This window comes from Trypanosoma cruzi, genomic scaffold, assembly GCF_000209065.1.
Source record: "Trypanosoma cruzi strain CL Brener 1047053515983 genomic scaffold, whole genome shotgun sequence".
Lineage (NCBI taxonomy): Eukaryota > Euglenozoa > Kinetoplastea > Trypanosomatida > Trypanosomatidae > Trypanosoma > Trypanosoma cruzi.
The window spans coordinates 32438-52075 of record NW_001849268.1 but is presented as its reverse complement, the minus strand read 5'-3'; the positions used below and the strand labels follow the sequence as shown (position 1 = coordinate 52075).

The window sequence follows — 19638 nt, the reverse complement described above, 5'->3', positions numbered from 1 at the left end:
CTGTTGAAAAAGTTGGATAAGACGGTAAAGTCAGAGGAACCGTCAGGGTTGGAACTCGTGGACCTGCGTGACTTTGAAAGTCATGATCTGTGCTTGGAGGGGATGGGCGCAATGAACTTCTCCTACAACGGCGAGTTTGTCTACATGGCGCTCTCCGATCGAAGCAGCGAGAAGCTTCTTGATGTTGTTTGCAGCCCCGAAAATTTAAACATTCCAAAAGAGAAGCGCTTTGTCTTCACTGCTGTACTCCCACGTTTCAGTGGTGAAAATAAACGCTGCGTCGGTGAAGACGTTGTACATCATACCAACCTGATTGGTTGGTGCGGAAAGGGTATCTGTGCATGGGGACTTAACTTTTTGCGTTTTTCCTCCGAGGAGAAAAAACAAGCATTCTTTGAGCACCTGGAGGCAACGTATAAAAAGATCATTAACCTGAGCGCGGAAGAAATTCGCGCATTTGCCGGCAACGCATGCGAAATTGCACTGTCGAGCGAAGAAGAAGAGCGTCATGTGCTTTGCATCTCCAATGAAGCTCTTAACTCCCTCCATCACCGCAACTATCAGATCCTTGAGGAATGGTATGGGCGGGAGAATATTTTTGTCTTCTATGCAGAGACACTCGAGCGCCGATCCGGTACCTCCATTTCAAGTCTCATCTCCTGCCCCGTCACTCACGGCGAAGTTCTTCCCGCGCCTGGAGAAGTGACGGCTTTGGAGGTGGCGCATGTCGACGAGAAGGTTATTGCGAATCTGTTGAACCGTTGAGAGCAACCTCTCGCCATTGTGCGGGTCATTGTGGACTAGAGTCTCATGTTTTAAATTCCAATGGCCCCATGACGTCTTTTGTTTTCATCCTACTGTAACCACGGGGGGATGCATAAGTGAAGACTAAATAATAAAAACAAAAAACAAAAAACGGGTGGGGCGGGGGAAGGGATATGGGGATGGAGAAAAGGAAGAAAAAAAGGGAAATGTTTTGATTTATACTTTGACATTATGCGAAAGATGGAAAAAATGAAGGGGAGTAAAAAGAAAACAAAACAAAAAAACAGGGAACAACAATAAAAAAAGGAAAAAAAAAAATAGATGAGAAGATAGGGTCACTTCTTTTTTGTCCACATGCTATCTTCATTTTTAGGAATTTTCTGTTTGTGTGTATGTACTTATTTTACTTTTGGTGTTGATTTGTTGTTATTGTTTTTTTTTTTTTTTTTTCTTGTAGGTGGTGTGTACGTGCGTGTGGCGTAGTGTGGCGACTTATATTCTTATGTCTTTTTTTAATTATTTACAATGGCTTTTGTTGTTGCTGTTGTTTTCCTTTTTTTTTTTTTTTTTTTTTTTTTTTGATGGCATGTAGTGTATTTAGGTTTCACACCTCCATTTTAGGTATTGGGACTTTGGTGTTATGCCGGTGACGCCCAACGATGACATTGTGGAGATCAGTAGACGCTGTGATTTTCTTTGCATGGCATTGGCCAGTGCAGAGGATGATGTAAAAACCAACCCGACTCAAAGGTATATGTATTTGTGTAAGGCCAGTGGGGAGCGTCCAAACCACACGTTCCTGCACTTTAGTAAGGGTACATGTGGCACTCGTCTAGATCTGCACCGCGCCTACCTGAGCCAACGGGCCATTTTGCCCATTCTCCTTACATTACCCTTCTGCCCATGGCTCGAACACATTAATCTGCGTGAGGAGCGTCTCACTACCACCCTCGTAGAATTACTCTGTGAGTCGCTGCGTAATCTCCCGTGTATCAGAACCATTGACGTTTCAATGAACCCGTTTGGTTCGTTTGGTGTGCAAGCGCTGCTCAGGCTCGTCCTGCGGAAACGCAGCATTGTCGACTGCTATGTGGGGGACGCTCAAAGCGTGGGATCGTTGCTGCGTCGTCTGCAGATGGCATGTGAAAGGAACAGGCGAGACGCAGTTGATATGGAGGAAGAAGAAGAAGAGGAAGATGAAAAAGAGGAAAAAGCATTTTACACGCTTCCCGCGGAGTGCCCCGGAAGTTAAACGTACGGGAGGAGAAGGGTACGGGCAAACAAGGAGTACTACTGGCAATGTGAGTTCGCCCAGTGATGTGCGTATTACCGCTTTCGCCCCCTGCGTGCGCGCAGCAACACCTGTGAGATGTGAAATAAAACAAGACAAAAAGGGGAGGGAACTCCCCAAGAAAATGAACTGAAGGAAAAAAAAAAGATGCCTGTGAAACGATGGCAGGTTAATTCCTGTACGTCCAACAGAACACATTGCAGTATTCACCAGGGGTTTGCTCTCGGTATCCTTTTTTTGACAAGGTACAGGCTGGAAGACACAAAAAAGGGTTATACAGCAATGAAAAGAATTGTGCCATTTCATTCCTACATGTTAAATGCGGCCACCTTGGACCGCCTGGTAGGGGGCATGATGAATCGTTTTGCCGTGACTTCTGCCGCTTTTGCGGTTCGTGTGTGCAGCACGCAGCCGCCGTTCTCCACTGGATGCACAGTAGAGGAGCTTCAGAAGTCCGCAGCCGAGTTTTTTGAAAGGGGTGAATTCATGAATGCGATCAAACAGTGGGAATCCGTGATTGAATCCATGGACAAAGCTGATAATAATAATAATAATCGGCAGTACGTTCTGATGAGCTGTTTGAACAACTTGGCCTGTGCCTATGGAGAAATTGGGAACTATGCCAGAAAACTCCAGTTGCTTGAACGCTCGCGGGATATGGTGGAGCAGGTCTATGGGAGGGACCATCCACAGTACGGCATGGTTCTATACAATATTGCCTCTGCTTACGAGGAGATGGGTCGGTACCAAGAGATGGAAGATCTCCTTCTCAAATCACTTGACATTCATGAGCGAAAATTTCATTCGAAACATGCCAAAGTGGGGCGTGTCTTGTTGCTTCTTGCTGAAGCACATGGCCATTTGGGAAAACATGGAGCCCAGCTTCAAGTAGCAGAGAGAGCCTTGGAGATTGTGCGCCGCCATTGTGGACCAGAGCACATACAGACAACGATTGCGTTGCTGACTTTTTCCAGAGCGCATGGTGCAAATGGCAACCATGCTAAACGTCTACAAATTGCCCAGCAGGCATACGACATCCAAGAAAGGAAGCTTGGCGCGTTGAACCCACAAATAGCTTTGACGCTTTTGGAATTGGCAGATGCCCATGGAGCGAACAGGGATTATTTTCATCAAAAAGATCTTCTAGAGAAAGCTATTGAGTTACAAAAGCGGGCATTTGGCAGCCAACACACACAACTTGTTTCTACCTATACAGCACTGGGTGATGCTTATGGCAACTTGGATGACCGGAACAACCAATTTGCCTCTTATCGAGAGGCTCTCGATATTGCACGACAACGCTACCGAGGGAATCATATCGTCATTGGTACTGCCTCTAACAAATGTGCGTGGGGGTACCTGCGCATTGGAAAAGTGGAAGAGGCCAAGACTTTGGCAGAAGAGGCGCGTAGAATTATTGAGGGTATGGTCTCTGAGAAACACCCTGCGGCAGTGGAACTTCGTGCTACTCTTCAAGAGTTGAAGCGGGTCACCGGGGGGACGGGAAAAAATGCATAAAAAGTATTAAGCTGTCTCGTGTAGCTTTTCTTATTTTTTTTTTTTTTTCTTTTGATCAAGTCGATAAATCTGTGGAGAGGCTCTATTACCAACTGAGGAGAAGAAAAAAAAAGAGTCATACAAATGTAAGTGTATGCTGCATTTATTTTCTTGTTTGTTTGTGCCTTTTTTTTTTTTTTTTTTTTTTTAATCCGGGTCTTTTACTAGCAACAAAGAAAAGGGAAAACGGGAAAAAAAGAACTGCTGGGGATTGAGTAGAGAAGATGCCAGGAATAAAGATTGAGGAGGTCATTTCTACCACCAAGAGGCAGCGTGTGGCAGCTCACAGTCATGTGAAGGGTTTGGGGCTGGATGCAGAGGGTTCAGCCAAACCGTCCGCTGATGGATTTGTGGGACAAGTGAAGGCCCGTGAAGCAGCCGGTATCGTTGTGGAGCTCACAAGATCCAAAAAAATGGCTGGGCGTGCACTTCTTTTTGCCGGCCCTCCTGGGACAGGCAAGACAGCATTGGCACTCGGTATCGCGAAAGAGTTGGGACCAAAGGTGCCTTTTTGCCCAATGGTTGGCAGCGAAGTCTACAGTGCCGAAGTAAAGAAGACAGAGGTGCTGATGGAAAACTTCCGTCGAGCAATTGGGCTTCGAATTAAGGAACAAAAAGAGGTTTATGAGGGTGAAGTCACAGAATTGCGTGCAGAGGAGACAGATAATCCGTTGGGAGGCTATGGCAAATCCATTGCTCATGTTATTGTGACACTCAAGTCTGTCAAGGGCTCCAAGCAACTCAAGTTAGATGCTGCTATCTATGAAAGCTTAGAGAAGGAAAAGGTCTCTGTTGGTGATGTCATTTACATTGAAGCCAGTACAGGGGCTGTAAAGCGAGTGGGACGTTCGGATGCTTATATTGGAGATCATGACCTGGAGGCTGATGAGTACGTCCCACTACCAAAGGGCGATGTTCACAAGAAGAAGGAGATTATTCAGGATGTGACACTTCACGATCTTGACTCTGCCAATGCAAAACCAAACCAAGGTCAAGATGCCCTTTCTATTGTTAACAGCCTAATGAAGCAGAAGAAAACGGAGATTACCGAGAAACTACGGCATGAGATTAACAAAGTTGTGAATAAGTACATTGATCAGGGTGTAGCTGAATTGGTTCCAGGTGTGTTGTTTATCGATGAAGTACACATGTTGGACATTGAATGCTTTACATTCCTGAACAAGGCACTGGAATCAACACTGGCTCCTGTTGTAATTTTTGCTACCAACAGAGGCAGCTGTCGCATCAGGGGAACGGACATTCGATCTCCCCATGGCATTCCCACGGATCTTCTTGATCGTTTACTTATTGTACGTACGACTAATTACAGCATTGAAGAAATTGTTTCTATTGTTGACATTCGGTCCCAAGTGGAGGGTGTAAAGGTGTCAGATGCCTCTTTAGAGCTCCTCGGACAAATTGGAGAACGTACTTCACTGCGCTATGTGGTACAGCTACTCACACCAGCGCTTATTATTGCGGAAACAAATGGTCGCAGCGTAATTGAAGCAGAAGATATTATGTTGGTTGATGGGCTGTTTAAAGATGCCAAGGCTTCAGCGCAGCTTCTCCATGAGCACGCCGATGAGTACGTCTATCAATAGATGAACCTTAATAAAAGAAGAGTTTGAAATTGTGTGTTGTGTTTGAATAGAGGTGACTGAATGGATGAAAGATAAGAAAAGGAAAAAGGAGGGGTGGTTATGATATCTATTTGTGGGCTAAGCATAAATAGGTGTACAACTTTCCCCTAGCAATGATATGGGAGATAAACCTCCAAAAGTAAATTTATTATTTACATGTTTTGGTGCTTAAGAGAAAAAAAAAAAAAAAAAAAAAATGGGGGTCTGTCCTTGATGGTGACCTTTGCCAATCCCTATTAATATTTGTGTGTATTGGTAGAACTTGCCTTACAGAATGAATCTTTTTGTTGTAGGTGGTTTTTCTTTTCTTTTTTTTTTTTTTTTTTTTTTTTGTGGTGAGGGGGGGAGGCGTCATTCCTTTCGGCTCGCCGTACGTGCATGTGCGTGAGGACAGGCGTGCGAAGGGGAGGGAAATGGAGTTTTTGTGTAGTGATGGCCCGCCACGGCGTTTTTTCTGTGCCAATAGGAAGACTTATAAAGAGGTATGGCCGTACCTCCTTTCACGAAGGGTGCCTGCCGCACGTTCTTTTCTTCGATGGGCTGCCAGGAATGGTGTGGCGGTTCATTGCGCGCTAAAGCTGCAACTTCATTCTGGGCGGGGATGTCAATTGGTTGCCACGCGACGTATTCCTGCTGGGAGGACTTTGGTTTCATTACCTCTTGCGCTCTCGTTATCTGCCGCACCGCCCAGTGAGGGGAAACGTTTTGTCCATCGTTGGGATCCCTTGGAAACGCTTACTGGGGTTGTGGTGCGTGAACTGCACAATCCCCGAGGCTTTCACCGCCGATATCTTGAGTTTTTGCATGATCTCTACAATGTGGACACCATCGATATGTTCACAGGTCGTACTCTGTTACACAGGGAACTAGAAACCATGTACATGGGGAACTCCATGCAGGCACAAGGAGTTTCAAACGGCCCGTGTCTATCGAAAGAGGTTTTTGTTTCTGCCTCACAGCGTGTTGAGTGGGTACGGCTACACTCTCTATTGCGGCGCATGGAGCAAAGCTTGCCACACTTTGCATCCAAATCCGTGCCATGGGGATTGTCAATGGTCCTGTCCCGAGCCCTTTCTGATGATTACGGCGGTCTGACGTTATACCCCATCATAGATTTCTGCCTTCATAGTTTTGAGCCCAATTCTGCGGTTTGTTTCACGTCAGCTAACAGTGCTCAGGGCAAAGGGGTTGGCCTAAGATGGCATGATACCGATCAGTTTTGCGCGCATCTCTTAACACGGCGTGCCATATCAGCTGGGGAGTCCGTCACCCTAATGTATAGTCCACGTCGTGTGGTTTCAACCGAAGATGCCGAGTATTGGAAACTGAGGTGGGGTTATGTGCCAAATTGATTCATTACCACGGCAGGCCTTTATTTTTTGCGTCTATTTTTCTATAATTTTCATTAAATGAAAATATGGAAATAGTGATGATTGTTTGTTTTGTTGTTGTTGTTGTTGTTGTTTTTACCCTTTTCTGTGTGAGTAGAGTTTATTCTTGCCTGTTTGTCGTGATGGCAATGATCTGTGCATAAAATATTTGTTTTTTTTTTTTTTGTTTCGCCTTCTTTCTTTTGTCCCTCTTCCTCCTTTTTGCGCTTCTTCTCTCCCTACGTATGTATATATACAGATGGTTGACCTTCTATAAAGAAATAACATGCAGCAAAGTTCATTTGAAATTTTTATTGACCCTTCCCGCACCGATGCATTTGTCACTGTATCGGCCAAATTCCTTAACGATTGTCTTAGTCCCTTTTACGGCAGCAAAACGCCGCCGGTGGTACCGCTAAGGCTTTCGGACGGAAAAAGAAACCTCTATGTTGGATGTCTGACACGTAAAACCCACAATCTTGAACCATGCAAGCTGCTCATGTCCGTTATTTTGGGCAGGGACCTGGAATTGGAAAATGGTGCGATTGTGTACTGTGTCCCTGTGTATCACCCAATAAAGGCCTCTCGAGTGCTTGTATCGCCTGCCTCCGTGGATGAGAGCGAAGTTGCGGAACAGAATGCGCTTCGCATTGAGACACAACTACTTCGTCAGGTTCAAGTCATATTCCCCGGAATGACTATCAGTGTCGTTGTTTTTTCTGACGTTCATGCAAGGGTGGTGGTCCAGCGAATCGAAGACTCTCAGGGTCGTGAATTATCGTCCGGATGTGCTGTTATGTCCGAAGGAACCGAATTTGTCATTGCGACAAGATCGAGGCAAGTGGCCGAAAAAGGAACAAAACCCATGTGGGCTATTCTGCGCTGCCACCCATACGGTACCTACGAGACCACAATAACATCTCTTACAGAGACAAAGGTGTCGCTTTTTTTGAATCCCGCAACCGCAGAACGAAACCATTGGTGTGACGGTCTTGTAGTGGGTTTTTGGGATCTCGCATGTATGTCACAACTTCTTGAGTCTAAGGAGGTGACGCCGTCTTTTCTTCGGACAAACGCGTGGAGAGCCCCCATTAAATACATTAAAGAGATGCCTGAAGGAGTGTGTTGCTGTACTGTTTTTGGGCAGACCTCCAATGTGGTCGTGTTCCCCAATCCCGAAGAGAATTTGCCTACTGTGACCGATAAAGATTTCGCGGAAGATCATTTTATTTTCTCTTCTTGTAAAGAGGCAGGCTTTGATAGAGTTGCAGCTGTTCACGGAGAGTTATCTCAAGAGCTCCTTCGTCACCTCTCTGGCTGGTTCTCTCGGGAAACGGAGTTGAATACCTCCCTTGGTGAGGTAAATGGAGGCAATGGTAATGTTCTGCTTTGTGGTGGAAAGGGGTGTGGCAAAACAGCTCTTGTTGCAGCTGTTTTGAGCAGGCTTCGTGATGTCCACGTCTGTGTTGTTCAATGTGGCTCTGGAGGAGGAAGTCGACAGTTGGTCTCCCTACAACAGGCCTTAGCGGAATGTATCCTGTGTGCGCCTTCTGTCTTGATTTTGGATGATTTTGATACCATTGCCCCGGTGCAACGTGAAGGGGCTGCGGCGGCGATTACTGGCAAGACAAAATCGACCTTGGAGGAAATGCTGCATTGCTTCTCCGACGCATTTACTTTTGCGGGTCGCGGCTCTGTCGTTGTTCTCGCAACTTGCGGGAACCGTGAAGATGTTTACGAGCGTCTTCGGTCAGCGAATTGTTTTTCCAAAATCACGAAGGTCGAAGCGCTGGACCGAAAGGCACGCCTGGCGTTGCTCCAGCAGATGTTCCCAAAGGAGTCTGCGGACACGTTGGAACAACTGGCGGCCCTTACGGAGAACTACACCCCATTTGATATCAAGAAGGTTTCCGTGCGTATCAAAAGCTGCTCCACGGATGGGGATTTTTCCTCTTTGGAGAAGGCAAAGGAAGTCATTGCTCGCTTTACTCCGTTGTCTCATACCGGAATCCACTTTCTTCGGGGTGAAAAACAATCTTTAGATTCCATTGGAGGCCTTTCTAACGCGAAAAAAATCTTGTATGACACCTTAGTGTTGCCTATGAAGCACCCCGAATTATTTGCACGCCTTCCGTTGAAAACCCGAAGTGGATTACTTCTTTACGGTCCTTCAGGTTGCGGAAAGACGTTTTTGGTAGAGACGCTTGTAAATGCCGCCGAATTGAATTGCATTGTTGTCAATGGTCCCGAGGTATTTGGGAAATACATTGGTCAAAGTGAGCAGAAGATTCGTGATGTTTTTGAACGCGCTGAGGCAGCTGCACCTTGCGTGGTTTTTTTTGACGAGTTTGACTCGGTTGCTCCACAACGTGGTGTGGATAACTCCGGCGTGACAGATCGCGTAGTGAATCAGTTGTTGTGCTACTTGGATGGGGTGGATGAGCGAAAAGATGTTTATGTTGTGGCCGCATCTAGTCGCCCTGATTTAATAGACGCCGCCCTGCTTCGACCAGGTAGACTGGACAAGGCTGTGGAATGCCCCATTCCGTCCTACGAGGAGCGTTTGGAAATATTGTTGTTCTGCCTTGATAAAATCTCTGCGAACCTCTCACGGCAGGAGGTTGAGGATATTGCGAGAGAAACTGTTAATTGGACGCCTGCAGACTTATCTGGACTGGTTTCGTCCGCACATATTTTTGTGACTCGGCGTGTGATTGAACGGCTTTCATTGGACGTCGCGGAGATGGATTTCGAGCGGAGTTTTGCTGTGGCAAATGTAGGCAGAGACACAACCCTGGAGAAGATTGAGGACACATTGAAGCCACTATTTGGGACCGTAAAAAAGGGACAGGATCTGAACCTTTTTACTCAAATGGAGATGGAGGATATGAAGCAAGCGCTGGCCGTAACTCGGCCCTCTTTGACCTCTAAAGACATTTTAGAATATGAAAGAATGCGGTACATGTTTACTGGAGGCGACACGGGAAACAAGAGGTCTAAAGTAGGCAAAAAACTGGCCATGCAGTAAGCGGCTTCAACAGCAAGTATAAAAATGAAGGTTGTCAAACCAAAATTAATAATAAAGGCTGACCTCTCTTCAAGCTCTCGATACCTCGTGGCGCCTTTGCCTTAAAAATAGGGGAGGTGGAAAGAAGGGGTGACGCTGTAAAAATGAAAATAAAAAAAAGGAGAGGGAGAGAAGGGAATGCGGAGGACAAAGGGTAGAAAGGGGTCAATTTATCCTCACTGCGATTTTTTTTTTCTTCTTGTGTTTTAAGTATTCATATGCACTGGTGTAGAAATTAGATGGTCACGGAACGCACCATGGGTCCGGTGTGTTGGCTTTTGGGGCAGCTTTTGGCGACGCTCCGATCCGCCGTGTTGAAAGGACCGGCGTGGTCATGGGGCGGTGGAGAGAGCAACGGCGAACACGGCGACCTTAACGCAATGGGATGGCAGGTGGTGCGGTGCGGAAGAAACGGTCATGATCATTGCACCGCCGGCACGCCTGTTGTCGAGCACCTCGAGAGAACGACGGTCAAAGGAGGTTCGTCCGCATTACTCTTCGCATCCCCGCTTCAGGGCTGCCCATCACGATGGGGTTGCCGTGCGGTGATGCCGCATGATATGAGCTGCTTGGAGAGAGTGTGCTGTGCGCTGCTTCTGGCCCTGGAAAGGCTGATTATCCCTCGTATCTAACACAGGCATAAAACCCTGCTTGTGGTTACAGACAGCCAGTCCCTTCTAGCGGCTTTAAACAAGGGCCCGCTCAGTCAAACCTACTGGACGGAGGATCAGATCTGGCAGCGTCTCTTGACATTGACGTGTGCTGGCTGGTCCGTGCATCTGCAGTTTTGTTACGGACATTGTGGAGTACATGCTAACGAGCTTGCAGATCAGTATGCGACGCAGACTATGGAGACTGGACAATACACGGAGCACGGAATTGCACCTTTATGGCATACGGATCTGCTGACATGTTTTACTACCCAGCTCACCAATAAGTGGCGTAGTACGATTCGTCAAGACACTCATCGCTACTTGCTTTGCGGCACAAGGCCATCAGATCTTAGCGGCAAGGACCTGATCACTCAGGAAGTTCTTCACCGTCAAGAACTGGTTCACCTCGCAAGGGCAAGGTGCGGCGAATCTGAGCTCTGGGGCCGACTATACTGGGCTGTGAGAGATTGCACGAACCAATGCCGTTTCTGCAACATCTCACCAGAACAGTCTGCATATATGCGCTCTAACAACGATCCAACTGCACCGGGGACGGACACTGTTCCCCCGTCGGCAAGGGAGGAAGACGTCTCTCCAGTAAGGAGACGGACCATCACACGTCGTCGGAAGGAGAAATGTCCGTACTGCGATTCTACATTGACGGGATTCTCGAATCTCGTCAGTCACTGTCGGTCATTTCATCCGGAACATCCTCCACCGCTTCCCGAGCTCAAATGCGATTTCTGTGACATGGTTTTCCCCACACGGAGAAGCACCGCACAGCACAGAAGCCGCTGCGCACACAACCCAGACGCCACACGGCATCTAAACAGAAGTGCCAGGAGGCGATCTCTGCTACCACAGGATCAGCCAACTTCCACAAGCACGCCAATTGGCCCGCAGGAGACCTTGCACCATCTGCTTCCAGAATGTCCAGGCACCTTGGCTGTGCGCCAACAGCTGGGCATTGAACAGGACCCCCGCACCGAAAAGTTCTCTCAATGGCAGTTGCTTCATAGCAGGAAACTCTTGTCGCTGCTCGACCACCTCTTCGGCACCCAGGTGGCATCGTGTGGCTAGAAGTTTTGGTAAGAGTAGGGGAAAACCCGAAGAAAATGTAAAGAACGGCAAAAAAAAGGAGGAAGAGGCGGAGTGCCATCAATGGATCGGAGGGAATTTTCCAGTCAACCGCAATGAAGCGAATGGACGAGCGCTCACGAAGGTAACCCTATTTATCTTGGAAAAAAAGCCGTGATGATTTCGTAGTATCGTATTCAATGTGTATTTCAGCAGTTACCATAACTCACTGATGCCGTATTTTATTGAGACTACACCAGTTATTTAATCCATTCATTTATTCTGTCAAGGTAATCCAGTTGACAAGCATACAAGCAGCTAAAGTGCACTGTGAAAGACCCAAAAGAGAAAACACACCCAAGGATGCGTCACACTCTGCTATTCCAGGTGCTGCTGCTCTGCTGCGTCTCTGGCTCTGTTGCCGTCGCAGAGCATCACTGCATCTCCGATGAAATTGAAAAAAAGGTTGGACCACGGACGACAGCGGTCGTGCTAGAGCTGCCAACTCGGGAAAGTGGAATGATGCGGGCGATGACTGCCTCGGATCCCGAATGGGCGCCCATCCGCTTTCAAGTCTTCACGGAGGATCTGAACGATCCCTCAAAGTACTGCACCGCCGAGGGGCAGATTCGTCCGGACTTTACTGGGGGAACTGTTGAGTGTAAGGAAAAGGATATTTTAACTGAGGAAAAAAAGTCCATCATATTGAAATCCCTTATTCCCCGAGCACTTAAAATGCATACGGATCGTCTCCTTGTTGAACCTCTCACGGGCAGGGTTATTGTGCCGACTTTTTATTTCGGTATATGCGCTCAGTTTACAATACCCAGCTCCCACCACACAGAGGGTGTGAGCGGTGCGGACATGTACTTGTATGTCTCCGCTGCCCCTATAACGGTTTCCACTCTTGCATGGGCTAATTTTTGCTCTCAATTACCCGATGGACGTCCTGTTGTTGGTGTGATGAATTATGGCCCGAGCTTTGTGACTGATTCGGAGTACGGTGTTCGTACTTTAGCGCATGAGATTGGACATGCTCTTGGGTTTACTTTTGGGATAATTAAGGAACGCAAAATGGTGAAAGAGGTTAAGGGTGTGCGTGGCAAGGCAAGGGTGTTTCAGGTGTCGTCACCCAAGACGGTGGAGAAGACTCGTGAGCACTTCAACTGCATGAGTGCTACCGGCATGGAGCTGGAGGATGAGGGTGGGCCCACAGCAGCATTGTCGCATTGGAAGAGACGCAACGCAAAGGACGAGCTGATGGCTGGGAAAGAAGGAATCGGATACTACACGGCGTTGACAATGGCTGCTTTGGAGGACACCGGTTTTTACAAGGCAAATTGGGGAAAGGAGGAACCGATGTCATGGGGCAACAACTCCGGCTGCGCGCTGCTGACGGAGAAATGCGTGGTGAATGGCGTCACCAAGTATCCAGAGATGTTTTGCACCGTTAATAGTAGTCTCCTTTCATGCACGTCGGATCGCCTGGCGCTGGGGCACTGTGCAATGGAACTCTACGGCGCTCCCCTTCCCCCACAATTTCAGTACTTTTCGAATCCCAAACTTGGCGGTGTGCCCGGTTTTTTAATGGACTTCTGCCCTTACATTGAAACGTATGTCAACACTGGGTGCAGTGATGGGAACGCAACCGCTATGCGTGGGAGCCGCGTTGGTCCGAGATCCAAGTGCTTGAAAGGGGATGGACTTGCCGATTCCGAGGGTCTTGTTGGTGACGTGTGCGCTGAGGTGTCGTGTGACAAGGGCGAGGTGAGAGTGCGGTACCTTGGAGACGATGCGTGGCACAAATGCCCGGAGGGCAGCAGTATTACACCAGCTGGGCTGTTCATGCAAGGGAGGATTTTGTGTCCAAAGTACGACGATGTATGTATTGTCTTCGATACAATTAATGAAAGTGGAGACGTGAGCAGTTTGCTGTCAGCTTTTCCCCCGATTCCATTGATTATGCTGGTTCTTATTTTTATTTCAATGTGTTAATGATTTTGTAAAAAAACGCGTTTTGTAACCGTTCAATTGTAAATTTGCCAGTTTTTGGTCAGTGCTGTTAATTTGTCTTGTTTAATCATTTTTAATTCCTTACGGGCACATTTATCCTCAATTGAAAAGAGATGCTTTGATAGTAATATATATATATATGTGCGGCCCTGAGTGGCCTCTACTTTTTCTCTGCTATTTACTTTAGGTCGAATTAGTATTTTTCCAAATTGAACCGGATCGTGCGTCAAGAACGCAAAAGAAGCAGTGCGTGTGTGGAGCAGCATTTATAGAAAAGAAGCCATTTGTATTGTTGGAGCGTATTTTTTTTTTTTTTTTATTTTGAATTTTTTTGTCATTTTCCGTTTTTTTTTTTTTTTTTTTTTTAATGGTTGCGAGAGGAATGGTGTGAACGGAGGTGTGTCTAGAGGAACACCCAATAATAATGTCTTCTTCTGGGAGCTTGTGAAGAGGATGAACGCGAGGAATGTTGGTTGCCCAAATTAATATATCCTCCATCAAAGGCGAATATATTTATTTGCGATAATTGCCCATCTTTCGAATTCTCTGCAACACCGCGGTGGAAGGAGTCGAGGAACCGATAACGGCAAGACGAATGCTTTTTTTCTTTTTTTTTTACTTTCCCACCAATCCTCTTTTGATTCCTACCTTTCGGCGGGGTCTTGTGGTTGGAGGATCCCAAAGTCTGCCACTTCGTAATGAATAAACATCATCCATCTGAATAGACTGCGCCGTGTCAGGAGAGTGGCTTCCCGAATATACATGTATTTAATTGGAGCAAGCATTGAGGATGTGGCGAAGCCACTGCCTCTCCATTTACCCCTTTTCCCTCTTTTGCTTGATTTCTTTAGATAATTTTAGGATTCGTGCAGCGGCCCAGGCGATTATTCTCTCCTATCTATTCTTGTGAAGCCTAGCGCAAAGAATGTTTATTGAGGGAGGAATTTATGGGTGGATTCATGGCTTGGGCGGTGTCCACGAGACAGACACGCCCACAACCACATTCTGAGGTTGTGCGGTCCAACGACACTTTGTCTTTGCCCAGCGAATAGCCCGCCATTGAGCCACCACGTGGGCGGCGTTCTCACCATTAGCGGGCGGCGAATTCGTTGCAAGGCGGTTCCAGGACAAAGGAATGAATTGCACCTCGTTGCGACACTCTGTCACAGCTATCACCGTGCCGAGGAACCCTGAGTCCATTCGAGCCTCTCTGAAGAGGAAGAAGCACACCACTGTTTGGAGCAATTGGGCGGCACCTGAGGGAAGGCAGTTGGCGCTGCAGCGCCCATATGAGTGCGCCTGGGCTTGGTTGGAGGAGCAAAAATACTGAAATGCAGCTCAGATGCCCACGCGCAGTTCCATGCGGTGCGCATTCGATTGGCGCCGTTGCAAAATTTGCTCATAGCCGTAAATGGGACGACAAACTGGCGACCATCAGCACTCAGTCAGGCCCGTCACGATTCTCCACCGCTCCTGCCACGGGAAGTTGGAATGCGTCCCATACGGCAGAGACAATCGGAAGATCATGCAGATTCATGAAGTGCCAGAGGGATTAGAGCTGTCACTCGGCCCACGGGGCACACGGGGGACCAAGTGGGGAATCCGTGGGAGGCGGGGACTTGTCCGGAGGATCGCATTCGCACCATTTGACGGCGTATTGAAATGCATGATGTGTGCAACGCCTGGCCACAGCTCCTGGATGCGTCTTGGGTCACCCTTCCGACGCCGGCTGCGCCAGGTCCTGGCATGCAGACAGCCGTGAGGGGAACGGTGCGTCCTGGGCGTGCGCCACTCGCGGGGGAGAGATGCTTATGGAATCTTTCCAGTTGTCAGGGCGACTGCGTACACTCAGTCAAATGGATCCTCGGGACAGTGAATAACGATGCTGGAGTGCGGGTCGAGGACATTCAGGGTGCTGTTGAAATGCCCAGAAACGGGACCGCCCATTCCCCCAGGAGGTTTCGAGAGCAAACAAAGAGCATGCCGCACCCCCGCCCAATGAAGCACGATGCCGCAAATGTGGTCGGATTGGAAAATACAACACGACGTGCCGAGTGAAGCTGCGGAAGGAGAACTACACACACACAAAAAGGGACTTTCGGCTCCGGAAGCAATGCCTTCTGGGCCGGCACAGGTGGGGAATCATCATCAATTTCCGGGTGTGACCGCGCGGCATGGGTTCCTCTCAACGCCGCGCTCGTGGTGATGCCGTGGGACACCTCACCAAGACGTCGGCGCAGCTGTTATCTTTGCTGGAAACGAGTTGGTGCGCCGGGCGACGGTGCTGTGGGCACAATTGGCGCCGGGGAAGGACGGCACACGACCATCTTTCCTGAGGGCCGCAGCATCGTTTGGCGCACCCATAGTTGTCGGGTTGCGTTGCGGGAGGAGAAGGAGGATTGGTTGCCCCGGCGACGAGTGGACCTGTGCACTTTTACTCCCCGAAGTGGATCCGATGGCGGATGAATTCAACGGCACGCGGCTGTGTTGACGATTTGTGGAAGGACACTGTGTTACGGTCCGTCACCTCGACGAGCGATAGGAACGAAATGAATTTGGGGATCTCCGCACAGCATGCGCTGCTTTTGAGAAAGGCAGGTAGTGTTTGTGAAGCGTTGGAAGGGACCGTCGCGGGGTGGACCGGCGGTGCCTTTTGCGGCGGTGCTGGACAAGCCGTCAGGGCGGGGATGGCGGTTCATCGCATGGCCAAAGGCACGGAACGCCCATGAGGACGCCGGGGTCATGGTTGCTCTGCCATTTCACATTTCACAGTATCTTGGCGCAATGTGGGACGAGACCGCTGCTTTACTGGACTTGGTTGCGCCTTTTTACAGGCAGCTCTCTTGGCGGATATGCACGGGCGAGTTTCGGCTGTCGAGTGGGATTTGTGGATCTCGTGGAATTGACTCGCCCCACACGGGCCACGAGTGTTGTCCGGAAGTTCCCCGCACCACCGCGAGGGTCTTGGCGGAGGACCCCGAGATGGTAAGACCGCAGTCTGTGGTGCCGCGCGTGGCAAGGAGACTTCTGTTTGGATTAGCAGTATCCGAACCAGTGGGCTGCGGAGGAGTGTGGTTCAGCGGGGCCACGGTGCGGTCAAGAAGTGGCGCCAACAGGAGAACAGGAGGCCCTTTCCAAGTGGTGTGAATCTATTGGCTTATCCTTCAGCCGTGAGACGAAGAGCGCCGCCTTGAAACGCGATGCGAGTACGAGGATTGAGGGAGGCGGTGTGTCTCCGAACGCATGATGCTGCGCGGCGGTGTGGGGGATTCTCTCTTTTGACATGGGAATGATTTTATGTGCCGCAGGCCGAATCCTGAGTTTATCAATAATAGGAACCAAACAAGATAGGAATAAGAAAGGGATAAACGGAATAAGAGCGAGTTCACCACATCCTCGAAGTTTAACACCTAGTAAGTGCATATATATATATGCATATATATATCATCCGTTTGCAACAATCATGACCTGTTCACTCTATTCGGATGGGATATATATATACGCATCGCTTACGACGTGGCAGACTTTGGGGTCCTCAAGCCAAAAGACTCCGCCGCTCCCCTTCGCAAGTTCCACCCCTTCGCCAAGTCCTGAAGTGTAAACACACGACCGCGCAATATGCCGTCTTCGGGGTTTTCTGCAGACCGTACGTATGCAAAGGATGCCTGTATTCCGCGAGAGTCTAAAAACTCATATATCCGTTGCAGCTCACACGTCAACGCGTGCGATTTCGAGCTGCCTTTATTCGCCGCTCCTTGCAGCGAATTATTGCCCACCCAAACGTCCATGGTGGATGGCAAGATGGCGGAAAAGACCGATAAGGCTAAGCGTACCGCGCGCGCCTCGGCCTGCATGATAAGAAAAGGCTTCCTCTCCCATTTCCCTCCGGCAATTTTAACGCCGCCGGAGTCTGGAATAAAAACGGCTCTCCATCCATGGAGCGATGCATCCGTGATGATGGCGGCCGATGCCTTTTCCGTGGGCTTGATGATTCGCTTGCGATTATATTCTCGATGATGTGCCCTCATCTCTCGCCCAAACCAGCCGCTGACGGCGGAAGGTTCGCCGGGAATGTCTCCTGCACAATCCCCCGGTTAAGTGCGGATAATCGTCGTCGCACTGCCTTGAAAAAGTAGTAGTCACATAAACGCGTGCCCAAAATGGCAGCCGCGTACAAAAAGCGTGACGCCATAACCTTCATTTCCGCGATGGTTGAAGAATTGAGCGCCGACATGGCGCGCACGGACCGGACAAACTTGTCACTCAGGGATACCGCCCGGTGAGTGTGATCAAACTGCACCCCCAGGAAGGTGTACTGCGTAGCGCCCGATTTGCGGTCCTCCCCCATGGATGCGTGACAGCCGTCCGCATTACGAAGCACTTGGGCTTCCCACAATGTCGCACCGCTTTTCGACCCTGCAATGCGTATATTATCGATCCAAACGCCAATACGCACCAATGGAGGTGCAGCCCAGAGGGGGTGAACCATCGTCGTCACCACCGCAATTGCCGAAATAATAATCTGGAGAATTTCTGGGCTGGCCTTGTATCCCATTGGGAGCCATGTCGGCTCCAACAGCGTGCCGTCCTCCACGCGGCATCGAAAGAGATGCCGAGTCTCCCGCGGTAAAGAAACTTGAGCAAAGGATGCCTTTAAATCCAGGCAGGAAGCGGCCTCAGCCATCACAGGCGGCAAATAATGGGAAATGTGTAAAAGAGGAACATTCGCCTCATAAGGGTCGTCTCTGTTCTTGTCGCGTGGCCACGCGATCCATCGTCGTCGTAAACCGGTGGTTTTCTCCTCCACAACCGAAAAAGGTATTGTCCATCCGCCTGTTATTGTGGACAAAGCGTCCTCGATTATTCCCGCCTTTCGTAACAAACGCGCGCCAGAGGTTGGAATCCTCCGTGAGCCTTCGTGCGCCTTACCGGAGGAAGACGGAGGGAAAGGGGACCGCCCGACGAGTCCCCAAACTTGCATGAGACTCTCCAAGGTAGCCGGGTTCAACCGACTCATGATCCACTTTGGTATTCAATACGGGCACGTTGACTCGCTGTAACGGGATAGCGTGTTCATCTTGTGGAGTGGTCAGACGCGTCCTTTTCGCGCGTCTCTTTATTGTAGCAGCATGATGATTAAAATCATGGAAAAAACGCTCCTCTGCTTTCAGCCAGGGTTCCTGCCCGTCCGCAGTTTCTCCCTTCACATCAATGCGACCAGCGACGACAACTGGGTCAGCATTGTGGTGTACTTCCACAAATATCAAACAGTATTCTGGGGAAGGTCGAACGGATTGACGTGCTTCGCCAACTGCGAGATCACGCGTGGGTCCAAATTGTACGCCTCCACGATTGGAGCAGCGTGCCGCAACGCACCGCGTTTTATGGAATGCGCCGTGGCATTCCAAGGAGCCAGAGCTCGTTCCACGTGGGCAGTCGTAATATTCGTGAGCTTTTCGTTCTCTTGAAGTGTTCTGCATAGCTTTATAATGTCGAAGGCGTCCTGTCCTCGTATCCTCACGAACCGCGAGGCGCGGTGGGGATCCGCTTTCGCCGTCTTCGGCGCCACGGGCCAATCAAAACTATGGTCCCGTCCGGCTCCAGTGTAAAATTGTTGGGTGTTAAGGCCGCAATCTCAAACCAACGACTCGCCGTTATCCACGCAAGTCGAAAAACAACACGTTCCTTCCAATCGGTTCGGCTGCGGATAACTTGATTCATCTCTTCCTTTGTTAAGGGGCGCGCCTGCTTCGTCTCCCATCGCGCCGCAATTTTTTGTAACCCCAGAATCATCATGCCCAGCGGGGTTCGATTCATTTCCGACATGGACCGCAGCATCCTGGCGTACTGCGGTCAGGTCCATGGCGCCACATCTAATGTTGCCATCAAAAGGCCGCGCGGCTCTCCTCGTTGATCGGCTGTTCGTGCGTGCGGCATAAGGTTGCAAATTGCCCGCTAGAAACATTCTCTGCTGCCACGTTGACGGCGCCCACATCTCTCGAGCCACCTCGTTCGCTCTCCTAATATAACTGGCCCAAAGCGGGGATGTCGGGGGTCGTCGTACCACAGTCAAGCGTCGTTGGCGGATAAGCTCCATTGCCCTTCCCGACGATTGCGTCGGGCGATTTGAAAGATCGGGTGGGGCGTCGGCGGTGCGGTGCGCTGTCTGTGCGTAATAGCCGGAGGTGGTGGAATGGATGGG

At 49.4% G+C, this 19638-nt stretch overlaps 7 protein-coding genes across 7 annotated transcripts, besides 16 other annotated features; all 7 read left to right on the top strand.

Moving 5' to 3' along the window:
* On the top strand, positions 1 to 765 carry Tc00.1047053505989.110 (hypothetical protein, conserved; the record flags this gene model as incomplete). The annotated part of the gene is made up of 1 exon (XM_804582.1): positions 1 to 765. A coding segment is annotated over one exon (765 nt), but the record flags the coding sequence as incomplete, so codon positions are not given.
* Positions 1 to 10536: a sequence feature (heterozygous, Esmeraldo-like haplotype).
* Positions 1027 to 1083: a sequence feature (T-rich).
* Positions 1143 to 1214: a sequence feature (A-rich).
* Positions 1313 to 1345: a microsatellite.
* On the top strand, positions 1406 to 2017 carry Tc00.1047053505989.100 (hypothetical protein, conserved; the record flags this gene model as incomplete). The annotated part of the gene is made up of 1 exon (XM_804581.1): positions 1406 to 2017. One exon carries the CDS (start codon positions 1406 to 1408, stop codon positions 2015 to 2017), a length of 612 nt encoding a protein of 203 aa, XP_809674.1.
* Positions 1940 to 1979: a microsatellite.
* Positions 2204 to 3574, top strand: Tc00.1047053505989.90 (hypothetical protein, conserved; the record flags this gene model as incomplete). Its single annotated transcript, XM_804580.1, has 1 exon — positions 2204 to 3574. The coding sequence occupies one exon, from the start codon at positions 2204 to 2206 to the stop codon at positions 3572 to 3574; it is 1371 nt and encodes a 456-aa protein (XP_809673.1).
* Positions 3740 to 3762: a microsatellite.
* Positions 3838 to 5217, top strand: Tc00.1047053505989.82 (RuvB-like DNA helicase, putative; the record flags this gene model as incomplete). Its single annotated transcript, XM_804585.1, has 1 exon — positions 3838 to 5217. One exon carries the CDS (start codon positions 3838 to 3840, stop codon positions 5215 to 5217), a length of 1380 nt encoding a protein of 459 aa, XP_809678.1.
* Positions 5427 to 5453: a microsatellite.
* Positions 5554 to 5588: a microsatellite.
* On the top strand, positions 5670 to 6608 carry Tc00.1047053505989.78 (hypothetical protein, conserved; the record flags this gene model as incomplete). The annotated part of the gene is made up of 1 exon (XM_804584.1): positions 5670 to 6608. The coding sequence occupies one exon, from the start codon at positions 5670 to 5672 to the stop codon at positions 6606 to 6608; it is 939 nt and encodes a 312-aa protein (XP_809677.1).
* Positions 6694 to 6721: a microsatellite.
* On the top strand, positions 6913 to 9654 carry Tc00.1047053505989.74 (peroxisome biogenesis factor 1, putative; the record flags this gene model as incomplete). The annotated part of the gene is made up of 1 exon (XM_804583.1): positions 6913 to 9654. One exon carries the CDS (start codon positions 6913 to 6915, stop codon positions 9652 to 9654), a length of 2742 nt encoding a protein of 913 aa, XP_809676.1.
* Positions 10281 to 11451: a mobile genetic element.
* Positions 10537 to 16854: a sequence feature (areas not merged during assembly with more than two copies in the genome that could not be assigned to a particular haplotype).
* Tc00.1047053505989.70 (surface protease GP63, putative) lies at positions 11787 to 13418 on the top strand (the record flags this gene model as incomplete). Its single annotated transcript, XM_804579.1, has 1 exon — positions 11787 to 13418. The coding sequence occupies one exon, from the start codon at positions 11787 to 11789 to the stop codon at positions 13416 to 13418; it is 1632 nt and encodes a 543-aa protein (XP_809672.1).
* Positions 13739 to 13802: a microsatellite.
* Positions 13874 to 14142: a mobile genetic element.
* Positions 16706 to 19638: a mobile genetic element.
* Positions 16855 to 19638: a sequence feature (heterozygous, Esmeraldo-like haplotype).
* Positions 16918 to 16993: a mobile genetic element.